Below are 15753 nucleotides of genomic sequence, written 5' to 3' on the forward strand. Positions count from 1 at the left end.
CACTTGAGTATGCTGATTTTATTCTAGCTGGTTTTATATTTATTAATTACATATTCATTTCTACTTTAAAGCTCTTTGTAGATAGCGTATCTGTCATAAATTCAGTCATTTACATGTTTCCTGAGATATAGATCTATTCGTTAATAGAGCAAGAACATCTCAGTGGGCAAATAGCCATGTTACATACCATTAAATACCAGAAACACATTGAATTGAAGGCTGGTCGGTCAATACATTTTACATTTTCTTCTTGATAAATGAGCTGTTCCGCATGATCACGCACAACCTCAAATTCTGATCTTTGATCAGCTTGCATATCTGAGCAAGGTCATGCCTGAGGGTGAATACAGAATGTTGCATCTAATCTGTAAGGGCAGGAAATGATAAGTGTGCCTGCAGGAAAAGCCTCATGAATTTGATCATTTGAAAAAATTGAAAACAACAAAAGTCAATTTTGTGATCTCATTTGCATGTATCCGGCAAAGCACAGCAGCTAGGACTGAGAGCCAATTGAACTTTAGAAAAGTGAATAAATTATCCTGAGCAAAACAATTACAGGTTTGTCCATGCAATTAACAAAACTAAATGTAATTGCATGTCCATGGAATGTAAATATTAGATAAGAAAGAGTTAACTGGAATGTCACAGATTAACAAAGACTTGAAACATTGGTTGTCTTTTTTTTTAATATGGTAAATGGACTGCATTTATATAGCGCTTTTATCCAAAGAGCTTTACAATTGATGCCTCTCATTCGCCAGAGCAGTTAGAGGTTAGGGGTTAGGTGTCTTGCTCAAGGACACTTCGACATGGCCAGGGCAGGGTTTGAACCGGCAACCCTCCGACTGCCAGACAATCGGTCTTACCTCCTGAGCTATATCGCCCATACACATAAAAAAACTGATGAAATATCATTGATGCCCTAACTTGAGATTCCTTATATTACATGAGGGGCGAGGACTTGGCTGGGACATACAGCATCTCAGTTTGAGCTTCAGGCCATGATATGCCGTGCAGCTTGAGATGCATCGTAAGCAAGCTGAGACGCATGCTGAGAGCAGTGCATCAGAGGGAGGGAAGGAGAGGAAACGCTGTGGGTTGCCATCGTAACATAAGACCTGTCCATGGGAAGGCAGCGGTCGGACGAGAGAGAGACTTGATATACAGAGGAGAGGACAAAGGACGGAACCTTGGGGGGATACCCGTAGAGAAGTTATGAGGTCTCTATACTGTGCCCCCCTCCCCTCCCCCCACGCAACATGGAAGGAGTGAGTACTGAGGTAAAATGCAAACCATCTGAGAGCTGAGCTGCAGATCCCACAGATAGCGGGGGAAAGACAGCAGGAGGTGGCGATCAGCTGTGTCAAACACTTCAGAGAGCTGGAGGACCATTAGAAGGGAGGAAGCTAACTTTGTAAAGTGGAGCTTTCCCACACATGGGTGTCATATAGAGGATCTGGGACATGTGACCTGTCTGATCTGGCTTTACTCAACAGATGTTCTTAAATATGATTTTTTTTAAATGTTATTTTCTTCAGTTTAAAACACTTTGGCAAAAACTATGCTCGGGGCTTGAATTAGTTAGTGAAACTTGATTGAAGAGACCGATTTTGACTGAATCCATGCCTGTGTGTCACGTTTAGTGGGTTTCACTGATCTGGCTTTGCACACACTGAACCTGGATCATGTCCCCTATTGTCAGCACCTTCAGGCCGCTACTTGTGGGGGTGGAATTGCCCCAGGACAGACCTCTTGGTGCCAATGCAGGAACCATTAAATTACCTTCTGGCACCTTGTGCCTCCACATGAATGAGAAGTGACGGGATTTAGCAGACACTCATTTGCACACAAACCTCCCAAGAACTCCCCTTGTCTCCCCTCATCCACTCAATCTATCACTTTATTCAAATGCATCACACTGCCATTCTGACCTCCCCTGCTCTCTCCTTTCACTCAGACTCAAACCCCACTTGGTTTAGCCAACACTGGAATCCTCATTACCAGCACTGAATTCAAATTATTTGCTGAAGGTTTCACTGGAGTGACTTCTGTGCTTAAAATAATTTGCTCTCTAATTCATATTTCAGGGCAATCAACACAGAACTTTCTCCCACCTTTCTCCCTCCTTGAAATGCAAATTGCCCATGTTGAAAGGATCTTAATTGCAAGGATACTGCCCCAGGTAGTGGGAGACTGCCTCCCCACCTAAGTAGAAATTCAGCTAATATGAACTGAAACATCACATAGCTTATGGTATCATGCTCTTCTTAGCAATGTGATGTTGTATTCAGTGTATGTGTGTATGTGAGAGAGAGAGAGAGAGAGAGAGAGAGAGAGATCTAAGAAGAGGCATGTCTGTAAATTACAAGTATGATCCAAACTACTCTGCTGCATACAGCTAACATTTATGGCCACCAGGGGGAGACTGAAAAGAGACAGATGTAAAACAGTGACCTCTACTTTTAAAAATGAATTTCATATTTTATTTCTGCGCTCTACTGATAGAAAATGAAAGCTGCAAACATTAATATGTTAAATTATGTGCTCTGAATTCCTTCCTCATATGACCTAAGAGTTATATTCACGAATATAGACTACAGTGAATGTGACACCACTGTGATTATCACTTTGCTAACTGTCCTTTGTCTAATGAGGTCAGATCTAGAGATGCATTTTCTTAAAAATTCTTTGTAGAGGGTGTGTCCCATAGCTGAAAGTTTGACATCCAAGCTGCCAATCTGGGCCAGCAATTTTTTGCACTTAATATCCCTCTGCTGGACACAGAGGGATATTAACAAGTATCATGTATCATGGATGACAAAAACATCACAGTGAATATATTTTCAAAAATGTAATGTATTTTATTTTGATTGAGTCCCTGGTAGTGTATGTTTCAGCATAGATCAGAGCCTCAGGACCCCAACAGAGAAACAAAAATGAATTGCTGGGTCTTAGGAGGACATGGGCCAGGCCAAGCCCTGCCCTAGCCAGGCTCTGATCCAGGCTAGCCTGTGGCTGCTCCACCAGTTGCTGCAGTGCCAGCATGAAGTGGCTGCTCAAATCTCTCCAGCAGCTGGAGAATGGGAACACAGGTCAGAGGAAAATACACAAACATGACTGGAGCTGCAAGTCTGCAGAGGGGTGGAAGACAGCTGGATATGCAAAGGAAAACAGCAAGACAGGAAGAAAAACAAGATGCTGGTAGAACAGAGAGGGGATGCTGGTAGAATATATACTGTGTATAGTTAAATGCAAAGGTACTGGGACAGTGACACAAGTTTTTTTGTTTTAGCTCTGTGGTCCAGCACATTGGATTTGAAATAAAACAATGAATATTTAATATTGAGCAATGAATGTTTTGCCACGATCCTCCAAGGCCACATCAACTAAACTTCTAGCTGGCTCTGACATCACTCATTCTTCTTTACATGCACTTTCCAGATGTTTCCTCTTCATGCTGCACGTCCTCCTTGAGCCATGATTTCAAAACGGCTGCCTGAATGAACTTCCTGACCCACCAGCATGGCAAACCATTCGGGTTGGACTGTGGGAATGCAGCAAGGATTTAAGTGGGCACCCTCCAGTTGACTGGCTCACAATATCAAGTAAGCTTTGCAGGGGTTCTGGCATACCAGCTTCAGCTCTCATGACCACAGCCCTTGTTTCACAAAAACTCACCCTTTCCACAGAATTTCACTTAGACCCAGCCACTGCCTTCTCCCACCCCTATCAGCTGGTTAACTCTTTCTTCACTCACCTCTCGATCAGTAAAAGCTCTATAGCAACACCCCTTCTTCATCCTGCTTGCAGACTTACAGGTAGGATTTGCTATAGAATTGCCCTTGGAGACATACCCTTGACACAGTTCCAGAACTGAGAAAACAGAAACGGTGAAGACATCTTGCACCCACTCTAATAATGCTCAAAAACTACTCTTAAGTACTTTTCAAGCAAATGTGTTCTATTTTAAGGCTACTCCATACACTAATAATGATGACATTCTGATGCCATTAATGATGACATACTAGGTCCACAGTCTGTTCTACAAGTCTCCGAACTGGCTTGTGACCGTAAAGCTGAATCATACTATCTCCAGATACTTTAACTAATTTAATTTTTACAATTGAGAACATCACGCATAGAAAAAGAGACCACATAATTACACAATGATCACTTGCTAGTCCAAGCTGAGTTAAACTATTCTACAATTTTTGAAGAAGAAAACATTCTTTGAGTTTTCTTCCTTCCATTTTTTAAAGGGTGGCTCAAATGCTTTGCTTGGACAAATTCAAAGTCAGTTTATTTTGCATTGGACAACAGGGAACACTAACTCAGGAATATTGTATTTGTGATTCTTCAGTTACCACCCCATTCATTATTTGGCAGGATATGGTGGAAAGCCAGCCTGCCATCATCCCAGTAAATACAGAGAGTGGAGGGAGGGGTAAAGCTCACTGGTTTATCATCCATTTTGCATAGGCAGATCAATACCCCCTTCCCCCAAAAAGTGGCCCACAGTGCTGCAATAAGCAGGCCAGAGTTAAGCTGTGTTTCTGGTGATAAAGAATTCCATTCAAGGAGCGCAAAAACACAATGACGACATAAGCGTTCCAGAAATGGGAACATGGGAGTGAGGTCTTATGCAAAATCTTTGCTGATGTTAATAAGTAGCCAGTGTAACCACACTGAATTAAGCCTGGATGCTATGCCAGGGGTACTGGATCTTTCACTTGGTGGTTAAACAGGTCCAAATCCATGGGAGCATAACGTCTCAAGAAAGGACGTTGAATTAATAGTGCCATTGTTTGCTCATCCGAGTAGGTCTACGCAAACCGGTCCTGTAAGATCAGTGACCATATTTATAGGGACTAGTGTCACATAAAAGGTGAATCGTCACCTCCTATGCCATCAAAATTTGTCCTTAACTTTAACTGTACATGTTGGTCATATATTTTTCTAGGTAAATAACTAACATTACAATTTTAATGATGGACTTTTTCTAGTATTATTAACACATTACTTTTCAGGAATTTCAATGTTAATCACGTAGGAATCCCAATTATAATACGTATCCTATAAAATAAGTGCGAAAAGTCATTAGTATAAAAATGCAACATCCGTGGTAAACGAGTAATTAAATAGTAAAAACTACCGCAATAACGATTGTTAGTTTACCTTAGTTACCTAAGACGGCCACGGAGCTATTAATTAGTAGTCGATAAACAACGAAGCTATTGCATGCTGGTCTGCAAAAAAGGAGCAGGGGCGCGACGTCACTGGTGTGTAACATGAAACTGTTGGGGGATGGTGAGCGTCTGAGCTGCATTTCTGTGCTCTGCTCACATTAGGGTAGACAGATTGACACCGGTACTGTCGGATGAGTAACCGTGGATGGGTTTAGGGACCTATCCTTTGGTTTTATTTATTTATTTTTATTTTTGAACGTCTGTGTACACGTCATCTTGCACCGCACAGGTCGATATTCCTACGCACGCTCCAAACGCGAGGAGGAATGCGCAATGTAGCGGAATTTTGGGAGTGAAGAAAAGACCCTCTCCACAAGACTTCTCGGGAGAGATGCGGAGACACAGGTTCCACGAGACAAAGAACTGACAGCGAGCTAGAAGAATAAACGAAGTCATAAATGCGTATACACTCGCGCTTCGTATGGGTGAAGCCAGTTTGCTGGATGCGACTTCAGAAGAGTGTAGTTAGTAAACGTTCCGCAAAGAGGATTCTGTGTTGGTGAAATGCTAGCTAGCTAGCTGGTTTGCTATTTGGCGCTTAGCCTTGAGAGACAAAAACACAGTGTGTAGCTAGCTAGTGTGGTTGCATGCTAATCTTGCAAGCGAAGTAGTCGGCTACAAAGAGTAGCAAGCTAGCTGGCTAATTGAACTGAGTCTAAACATGGGTCTGATATTCGCCAAACTCTGGGGGTTCTTTTGTAACCAAGGTGAGTTAGCTTTCAATACTTGTTTTGTCTGTGTATTGGCTTTGAGACGAATACGACCTCAATATCGGGATAATGTCAGCTAGCCAACATGCAGTTCTATAGATTGCAAGTTATACATGACATGTTAGCTATGTGTTAATGGTTGCTTGGTGTACGCAACGGCGGTAATCTTTTTCGAAAACTATACAGACAGCAAACGTAAGCCAAAACAAAACGTGACTTCTTATTATGCGTGACTAGTGTTGGCTAACTTGCGTGGAACTCCTCAATTGCTCGATAGCTAGGCAACGTTAACTAACGCAAAATACTCACTGGCAAAGCACAGTCAATAACAACTAAAGCAGGTAATGGTTAGGCCACTGGTGTTTAAGGTAGCTAACAGTTGCAGAAGGTTATGTAGCTGATGTAACTAGATAGCTAGCAAGATCACTAAATTGTCGAAACCACAGTGAAGCATTCTGCAATGTATGAACATGTTAACGTTAACACTTGAATTTAGTTTCAGAACATACGGCAGTAATGCTAGATAGTTAGCGTTTCCAACTTGTTGATCATCTCACTGTGAACAATATGTAACCTTAGCTAGCTAGACTAAATTAAATAACGTATCTAACGTCGGCAGCCAGGTTTGTTATTTCAGGTGATGTCAATGCAGCCGAGCCATCCAATGTTAAAATTCCAGCCTCTGAAATTGGCTTTATGCCCTTTCTGTTCCATTCTCAGGTAGATTTTTGCTTAGCTGACTAACAGTAGAGCTCATCTAGTGGATTTGTTTTTCACGTTTAGCTCTCCTGCTCTAGCTGACATCAAACAAAACGAATCGCGTCTAAAAGAACTTCCTCGAGCTCTCAAATGGAGCGTGATGCAGCTGCACATCTTGACAGCGTGACCAGTGTGTAGTTCCACGAACTGTCTGACATGTGTGCCGCGCCAATAGTTATCATATGCCATCTCAAAACCAGACCCGCCACGCTTTTAACGCATAGTTACTCATTTTTAGATTTGCATAAAAAACCCTATATGGTTTGCACTGCTTACTGACCTATGATATTTGTCAGTGACGAACATTGAGGGGCACAATAGATGGAGCAAAATAGACCAACAGTGTGCCTTTTTCAACTGAATTGGTGGTGGCCTCTCATAGCAGGCTGGAAAAGACCCCCATTCTCTGGTGCTTTTGTTCAGTTTGCAGGGCAGACGGGGGCCGCTTCCCTCAAAGGATATGGCAGACGGCCCAAAGGTTGGGTCTAATTGGTAACAAAGGAGTGTGAGAAGGACCTTTCCTTCCTCATTGTTTCCTCATTACAGTACACAGTTCAGAAAGAGCATCACGGCCCCCCAGGGACTGTCACGCCACCAGCTGAGCAACAGCAAGCTGCATTGTTACTTAGATGCTGCAATTGAATTAAACCCCCTTCTCTCTTATACACCCATTTAATGAACAAGGAAGTTCACGTGAGTGAAAGTGATAGAAAGAATGGAGGGGGTGATATACTGAGGGCTTACACATTTGGGGGTAAGCTCAGTACCCATTCAGATAAATATTATTTTTCTACAAATTTTACTTCTACAAGCTCCTGCATTCTGAACACAGATCAATTCAATTCTTCTTGATGTGAAATAGTTTAGCATTGAGAATTGTGGTTATATTTTGCAACATTGCATACTGTTTATGAGATTCATAAATGCCCTCTCTTCTAAAACAATAAATAGTTGCACAAAAAAATCTTTAAGATTTCATTGAATATGGAGTTTTGGAAGCCATAAACTTGCTGACCTTTTATGTCAGTGACTGTGGTGACAGCAACTTCTATTTTAAAGATGAAAAAAATTACAACAGCGCATAATAGTATGTCGCCTATAGCCAGAAAAGTTGTCATCTAAGAGAAGAAAGTGTCTTGGGTAGCTATAAACTGTGTTTATTTTGGACGCAGATTAACATTTCTTTCCCTCACTCTTAAGAGGGATAAAGAAACAGCCAGAAAAATTATTTATTTATTAATTGTGTCCTTCAAATCATGTATGTAGCACATTGTAGACATATCATGCCTGTCTGCATTGGTGATTACTTAGCTTTTCTAGAAGAGGTTTAATCTGGGCAAGCCGTAACTTGTTTGAACTATGCACAGTGTGCCTATGGAGATCACATCAGTCATTTCCTGCGTGCTTCACATGTGCCTTGTGATCTCTAATGTACTGGGTTCCCCTGGAATTCTGGGATAGCTGATTGACCTAATTCCTCTGTAGGTAAGAGGTGGGGAAAGAAGGTACCTGCTGCTTGCTTTACTAGTGTAGTGGACTGCTAATCCATAGCTCTCTCCTAATGCCGTGGGTTACAGGGTCAAACCACTCCCTACCTCCAGCTGTGAACACTGCTACAGTACAGTTGAGTTAATGGTGTCCTGGAGGCATCTCTGTTACTGTTGGCCCCAGGATTTGTTCCTATGTGATGTTAAATTTTTCCATCTTCTCCTCTCAGTCTGCACGTTAGAGGTAGGACACCTTCTTGTTGGGCGCATTCTGAGTGCTGTTTCTAGCTCTTTTCTTGGAATTTAGTATTTGAAACAGTGTTTTAATTTGGTAATGGTGTCAATGAAAGGAAACTGTAAACAAGTTTTTGAAAAGCCCATACCCTTCATTTTGTACTACAATTCAGCCACATGTGACTGAAGGAAGGTTTGGTATTTTCCTCTTGTCACACACACACACACACATTTTTTATGTGTGGCCAACTGCTCACTATAGCCACAGTTTCCAGTTTTCTGTTAATTGTTGGAGCGCATATGTATTTGTGAATAACATGGGAGGGGTTCTGATAACATGCTTGAAAATGGCCCCACAAAATGTTGGGATGTGTCTGATGTGCCAGATAAGAGTTTTATCAAAACTTAAGACTTATTGGTGAAAGTGGATTTGACAGCCAGATAGCATTCGCTGAAAACAGGATATTTTGATTAGAAACGCTGGTGCTGATTAGCCTTCTGGCAGAAGGAAGCCAGCAAATCATGAATGGAAGGAAGCAACCAGAATGATGTCATCTCTGATGCAGACACAGAAGGCGGAGCTTCATTTGCAGTCCACTGTTTTCATTGGTTTGACTTTTCAGATGTTTATGATCTTTGTTATTTGGGTTGATCCATCATTGACTGCAGTTTGTGATGATATGTCATGGTGTTTCTTTTTCCACATCTGTGGAAAGAATGCTATCTGAAGGAAAGGTTTCGACTCAGATATGCAGTCGAAATCTAGCTAACAAGTGGGATTTTCTGGAATGCATAATGAGTAAGTGTTTTTCAGCACAACACTCCTGTGCTGGACTTGATGAGGCATTTTGTTCCAACACATCCATTTTTCACAAGTAATTCTTTGTGGGGTTATAATTCCTAAAATGTAAATTGGACTTCAGTTCACTTTTGTAAAATGGTAATAATGTGGGGAAAAATGACTTGCATCACTGTTGGAATGTGGACATAACCATTGTTTGATATTTGCCCCAAATGTCCCCAGTAGCTGAGGAATGTAGCAGTGTACAGAGAGGAAGACTGGGGGGAGTGTTTTTCTAGTTTCACTCAATCAAGGCTAAGCACTGTGTTACACCTTTAGCTGGAGTTTCTCTTTCATGTATTACAGAGCACAAGGTGATCATTGTTGGACTGGACAATGCTGGAAAGACCACAATACTTTATCAGTTGTGAGTATGCAAAACTTATTTTTTTTCTTGGGTGTCCCATTGCAATTTGTCTACATTAATTTTGTGACTATTTAAAACATAATTTTCTGTGGGGTAAATGGTTTTACAATGATACAATTTCAACCAGTTAATTTTCACATTGAAGTACTGCTGTCCTTAGCCGAAGGGAATATTAGCTAACTAAACTACTGTTGTCAGTAAAAGGCCTCTGTGGCTTAATAATTGTATTCCATTGATTTGGTTGCATCTGCTGATCGCCATATGGCCATGCCACCACGACACAGCTTTTTCTCCACATTTCATTGTGGGAACTTTTCCACAGCGCAGCAGATGTTGTGGGGACGCGCTGCGTTTTAGGTGGGAGTGTAAATTACGTGAGGGTTTTTCAGTCTGGGCTGTCTGTTTCTGTTTGCCTGTGGCAGAGCCCTACACCGCACAGCGCTGTGTGTTCAGACAAAATGAAGGGGTCAGAAAGGAAAGGTTATTTTCAGAACGTTGGTTTTGGCAGTGTCAGTCTCCCCTGCAGTGTGGCAGTATTGTGAAAAATGGTATAAAACAATTTAGCTTGCCAGACATGCGAGAGATTATCTGTAGTGTGCAGTAGGCAAGATGCCTGTGGGGTAAGTGGTGTAGTGAAGATCAGTGGTGAACGGCCTCATCCGACAAGAGTCTTCTAATCAGTCTTATTTGATTGATTTGTTGAATCAGGCTTGTTGAATCTTGAATAAGACTGGGCAACCCGCTCAGGATGCACTTTGACCTTTGTTTTTTGCTTTGACATGGCATTCAAAAGATTATTCATTTATTTAGAGAAATTGACTGGCGATCTGCATCTACCACAGTGTGAGAAAATGTGCTTCGCATTCTGGAAATGTCAGCAGACACATAATAATACAGATACTCCTCTCCAGGGGCTGTGGAACTATTTCCTTTGCCAAGCCAGCCCATGTGAAAATAATTCCACGATAATGGGGAAAAAAAGATTTCACATAAAATTTAATGCGCCAAAGAATACAATGGCCAGTGCCGTTCAGTTTTCTTTTCCATCATGAGAAAATGAAGGATTTGGGGTTGTGACCCGCACAGCTCCCAGACGCCATTTTCAGCACCCAGCGCTGACTGCAGATTGAGGCAAGAAGTTGCGCCAGGTTGTTTTGCAAATGTTTTGAATCCCCCCGTCTGTTTGTTTGACAGTTTGATGAACGAGGTTGTCCACACGTCGCCTACGATAGGAAGCAACGTGGAGGAGATTGTGGTGAAGAACACGCACTTCCTCATGTGGGACATCGGGGGCCAGGAGTCTCTCCGGTCCTCCTGGAACACGTATTACTCCAACACAGAGGTACCGCCAACCAGCTCTCAGGAACCGCCACGCACCCAGCTTTACTGCCACAGCGGGAATACCTCATAATCGCCACGTTTATGTCACTGTGAACTTAAAGATATGGTTCAGTCTTCAATATTTAAAAGGCTTTTCTCTTCAGGAGCGTTATGAAATGTAATTGCTTCTGGTTGGCAGTTCCTTATAAATATAGAGGTAAATAAACCATCGGGAGAAAGATTTTGGAAGAACAGTGTTTGTTAAAGTTTATTTAGTCTTTGGATATGTAATGTATTTATTGCAAATGTTAAAAGAGGATATATTTTCCTCTGGCCAAGTGTATTATGGGGGTTGGAAATTAGAACAAATTTTGATTGGCAATAACATTCTGCTCTGTTTTCAGTTAAAACGTAGATTTCCTTACCCTAGAATGACAGATGTAAATAGGCTTGTTTATTTCCAATTCATGTCAGCAAAAGTTGAACTCCGTGTTTAATTATCTGTGGGAAGAGTGACACAGAGCTGCTTAAACAAACCACGCTGTGGTTAGATTTAATGTGGGCCTCAGCGCTAATGGTTTTATTGCAGTCCTGTAGGACTGCGCAGCGTGACCTCGTATAGAAGACTTTCCTTCTGCCATTTTCTCAAAAGCGGCTGCAGCCTTTTCTTCCTTTCTCTTTTAAACAACCCAGTGAAGAGGAAGGCTACACGTACAATAAATGTCCCTTCAGTGGCAGGCTGTCCTCCCCCAGCATGTGGCAGAGCTTTTGGGTGGGGGGGGGGGGTTGGGGGGAGGGACAGTTACTGCCGCAAGTTAGCGGCGGTTGGCTGTAATTCTATGGTTGGTGGAATCCCTAATAGAGGCTGTCAGACGGCAGAACAAAAGTTTTGCTGGGCAGCAGTTTGCCCAGAGCGGAGCAGCAGCTGGCGGCCGCGTCAGAGCGCCAGGGGTCAAAGGTCAGGGGCAGACAAAAGGGAGCGGGAAGAAAAGCGGGGTCAGCGGGACCTTGGGTGGTACGCGGCGGGGTGAGGAGAGGAGAGGGGAGCAGAGGGGGAGAGAGAGAGAAAGAGAGGGGAGAGGAGGGAGAGGCGAGAGAGGGGGGAGAGGCGAGGGGGAGAGGGGAGAGGAGGAGCTGCACTCAATAGAGCTCTGTTCCAAAGCCCAGGCTGCCTGCTTCCGACCGCATCCCGCCCCCCTCGCCTTCCACTTCTGGACACCCGCCCTGCACCCGCTCCCCGCGCTCACTTCGCCTAACGCGCCGTCTCCTCTCCCCAGTTCATCATTTTGGTGGTGGACAGCACGGACAGGGAGAGACTGGTCATCTCCAAGGAGGAGCTGTACAGGATGCTGGCCCACGAGGTGAGTGCGCTCGCGTTCCCTCATCTGGCAGCAGTGCGAGAGGCCTTCCCCGCCGGTCTCTGAGCCACAGGACCCGCCTCTCACTGCCCTCGGTTTAAAACCCAGACGGTCTCTCACACGCCACAGGTTCAGGACCGACCGGTTCAGGCTCTGCATTCGTTCCGGAGTGTTTTCGCCTGTGGAAGTCGGGCAGTGTGGTTCATTTATTGATATCCCTCTAGGGTTTTCAGAACACTTGTCCCTGGTTACGGTTGTACACTTTGTTGTACGTCGCTCTGGATAAGAGCGTCTGCCAAATGCCTGTAATGTAATGAGGATCGTGGCGGTATACGCTGCGCTGGTCTGCGCCCCGGCCCCTGCTGTGGGACTCTGACGTCCTGCTTTCTCGTCTCCCAGGATCTGCGGAAGGCAGCTGTGTTGATATTTGCGAACAAGCAGGATATGAAAGACTGCATGTCCGCTGCTGAAATCTCCAAATACCTCACCCTGAGCTCCATAAAGGATCACCCCTGGCATATCCAGTCCTGCTGCGCCCTGACAGGAGAGGGGTGAGTGCGCTCCCACGGGACGGGACGGGACGGGGCGGGGAGCGGGGCGGGGCACTCTTTAGACTCCCTCACGGGCCTTGAGATTTTGTCTGCCCCTGACGAAAGCACACTTAATCAAAATGCAATCAAGCGTCTGCTCAGAACAGTCCTCTGCTGGTGGGGTCAGAAAATCCACTAGCAATGTGGCTTCCTAGTCAGTAACTAAATGATTCTGTCTGTCTGTGAGAAATAAACTGCAGAAGACCAGTGCTGTTTTTGGTGTGCCATGTCAGATACAGGAGGGGTTTGATCGGTCTCTGTCTTGTGTCTGTCAGACTGTGCCAAGGCTTGGAGTGGATGACATCACGCGCCGGACTGAGATAACCCCTCCCCCCCAGGCCGTTTCTCAGCTGTGGCAGTGGTGCCCGCAGTCACCTCACAGGCTGTGCCAACCGCACCGCACCAGTACTTCTCACACACTCCCACACATCCTCCACGGCTCCTCTGGCACTCTCATCGGTCACACCCTCTCCGGGACTGGGCGGAGTCTGAAACGGGCTTCCCTGTCTGAACACTGCTCCGGTGCTCAGGGCCTGTTATCTTACATATCATCGTCAGCTGCTGCGGAGGAGTCTGCGGCAGTGTTCAGCGCGCGCGTTCTGCAGAGCGCCGCGGCCATCGCGTTGCCATGGAACCACTTGCACATGGACACACATGTCAGCACAGGGGCCCGCACCAAATCAAACGATGCGATCCCATGTGCTGATTTTACGGTTCTAATTTGGTTTTCCGGAGATGTTACAGAAAGTGTTATAATGGAAAATACTTGCTTTTGAGGGGGTGTTACTATGACAGGTCAGTTTAGATTAATTTGGTTTAGGCCTGTGTACATGACATTGGAACAAAGCAGGTATTATTTTGATTTGTTTTATTTATTTTACTTTATTTAATATTACAACTTATCCGTTGCAGGTATTTAAGGACGCCATCTCATAAGCTAGTAAAACACACACAAAGGCCATTTATGTCCCAGTGAGGGGTCACTAACCCCTCAGTCCTCTGAGTCCTATCAGCCAAGCGCAATGTCAGCACACCAGTATGTTCTTCAGTGAGGGAGGGGTTTGTGGTCAGCTATGCTGTGTTTGTGTGCATGCGCGTGTGCTCCATAGCATTTTGAAACGTGTAGGGAATAACAGCTGGCCGTAAGCATGGCGACATGCGGCGGTGAGACCGCGCTCATGGTTGAACGTGTGGAATATGCACCCTTTGAGCACTCTTGATGTTTAGCACAGATGGACAGAGGGTCTCTATTGGCCGAATTGTGATGCCGATTGTTTACCCCACAGTTAATGAGGGCAGCTTCTCAGCAGTTCACTTTTTCCCTCCTCTTCAGCTGTGTGCTTTTAACAGCATCAGTGCTTTTGTGAGGGCCAGCTTTTCCCTAACATTTCAGCCTGTAGTGAACTGTGCAAATCGTCAAGAATGCTCAGACAAGTGCTTACTGCCTCTCTTGGGTGTTTATTTAAACCTGACAGTATTGCCACAACATATATGCAGACCTATTATGATTATGTTCCCAATATATTGTCCATTATGTTAAGTGCTCCAGAGGCTAGGAAACCCATAATGGCCTGATTTGTGTAGTATTATGTGCATTTTAAAGGGCAGCAAGCATTACATCATTTGCCCTTTCAACTCTTTACAGCTACAGTGTTGTGCACAGTGTAAAACATGAAAGCTGAATATTTTTCCAGTTAATTTTTTTAAATAGTTATGTTCAGATCTTTATAGTCAATTATTTGCAGCTTTGAAAGCTTATGAGTACTGTACCATGTACAAAGATAACTGACAGGGATATGGTGCTTTTCTGACTTTGGTTATTTAACTCTGAAGTGGTGAACATTCAAGGTTCTGACAGTTTGTATCGCTCACTTTGCCGCAGAATGTTCTGGAAACATCTGAAGTCTGTGGAACCAGCCACCATCATGTGAAGCGTTTGTGTCAAATTTTAGAATGATTCAGAATTATGTGTTATGAATTAGTTTCTTTGAACAATACAGACTTTGGATCCATGTCACTTTTTATTTTCTTGATCCATGTCAGTATTTTATATCATTGATTTTGTTTTTCCTGGCCTATCTGCCTGCGTGTTCCCTAGGCAGTTATCATGGTACACCTCTTGTTCATGAGGATGGGAGTATCAGTATGCGTTCAGAGGATAGATCTATGTCTCACAGAGCCCTTCAATATTAATGATGTCCTGAGGATAGACCTCAAGCACGAAGGAAACCAGCCCACACTTCTCAGTTCCGGTTGTCAGTTGTCATCATAAGATGAATTTCCATACACAGCATTTGTTGGAATACCTCTACTGTGTGCTCCATTTAAGAACAGAATCCATGGTGTTCACTTAATATTTTAGGGCTTTATAACAATCGGTTTACAACACTATGAACTTTTGATAAAGTCGGACACTTTTAAAGCTGGATGATGATGTTTATGATTATATATGGGATTAGCATTTCTTTTTTATTAAAATCTTTGAAATGTCAACCTGTTGTTCTTTTTTTGTTTTTTTGTAATTAATTTCTAATGCCAGTATTGATTTTTTGGGTGCCCCCCCCCCCAGACACCCTTAATGCATACATACCAGAATACTAAAAGGTCTTATGAATGAAATTGCTGCAGTGTGCTTGATACCTCATAAAATGTGTTTTATGGTGAAAAAAAATATATTTATAAAACACTAAAATCTGATTTGTTTAGATAAGGGACATTTTTGGATTATACTGTGGAATATTTGGCACTAAATAGATAAAATAAAATGGAGGACAGAAAAAAATCAAGCCAAATTCACACAACTAAGCATGATTTTATTCCTTTCCCCTGACCTATTAAGTA

General features: G+C 43.4%; 1 protein-coding gene and 1 long non-coding RNA gene across 3 annotated transcripts; one reads left to right on the top strand and one right to left on the bottom strand.

The window, feature by feature from the left end:
* Positions 1-2875: 2875 nt before the first annotated feature.
* LOC135253501 (uncharacterized) lies at positions 2876-5376 on the bottom strand. The gene is made up of 3 exons (XR_010329633.1): positions 5176-5376; positions 3758-3873; positions 2876-3544 (listed from the first exon to the last, which is right to left on the bottom strand). It is a non-coding gene; the product is annotated as an uncharacterized LOC135253501 (long non-coding RNA).
* arl8 (ADP-ribosylation factor-like 8) lies at positions 5216-15405 on the top strand. Of its 2 annotated transcripts, none has more exons than XM_064332854.1 (6): positions 5216-5279; positions 9584-9644; positions 10839-10986; positions 12242-12325; positions 12722-12873; positions 13188-15405. In XM_064332854.1, the coding sequence occupies exons 3-6, from the start codon at positions 10843-10845 to the stop codon at positions 13234-13236; spliced, it is 429 nt and encodes a 142-aa protein (XP_064188924.1). In that variant the 5' UTR covers positions 5216-5279; positions 9584-9644; positions 10839-10842; the 3' UTR covers positions 13237-15405. The 2 variants fall into 2 exon arrangements, with proteins under 2 accessions (XP_064188924.1, XP_064188922.1); XM_064332852.1 differs by lacking the exon at positions 5216-5279 and adding an exon at positions 5286-5953.
* The last annotated feature ends 348 nt before the right edge of the window (positions 15406-15753 follow it).

Source organism: Anguilla rostrata, chromosome 4 (genome assembly GCF_018555375.3).
Source record: "Anguilla rostrata isolate EN2019 chromosome 4, ASM1855537v3, whole genome shotgun sequence".
Taxonomy (NCBI): Eukaryota; Metazoa; Chordata; class Actinopteri; order Anguilliformes; family Anguillidae; genus Anguilla; species Anguilla rostrata.

Excerpts from the sequence above, each read along its gene's own strand:
- arl8 (XM_064332852.1), top strand. The coding sequence starts at position 5,908 with ATGGGTCTGATATTCGCCAAACTCTGGGGGTTCTTTTGTAACCAAG. Across the intron at positions 10,987-12,241 it reads CGTATTACTCCAACACAGAG|TTCATCATTTTGGTGGTGGA; the intron begins GTACCGCCAACC and ends TCCTCTCCCCAG. Across the intron at positions 12,326-12,721 it reads ACAGGATGCTGGCCCACGAG|GATCTGCGGAAGGCAGCTGT; the intron begins GTGAGTGCGCTC and ends CTCGTCTCCCAG.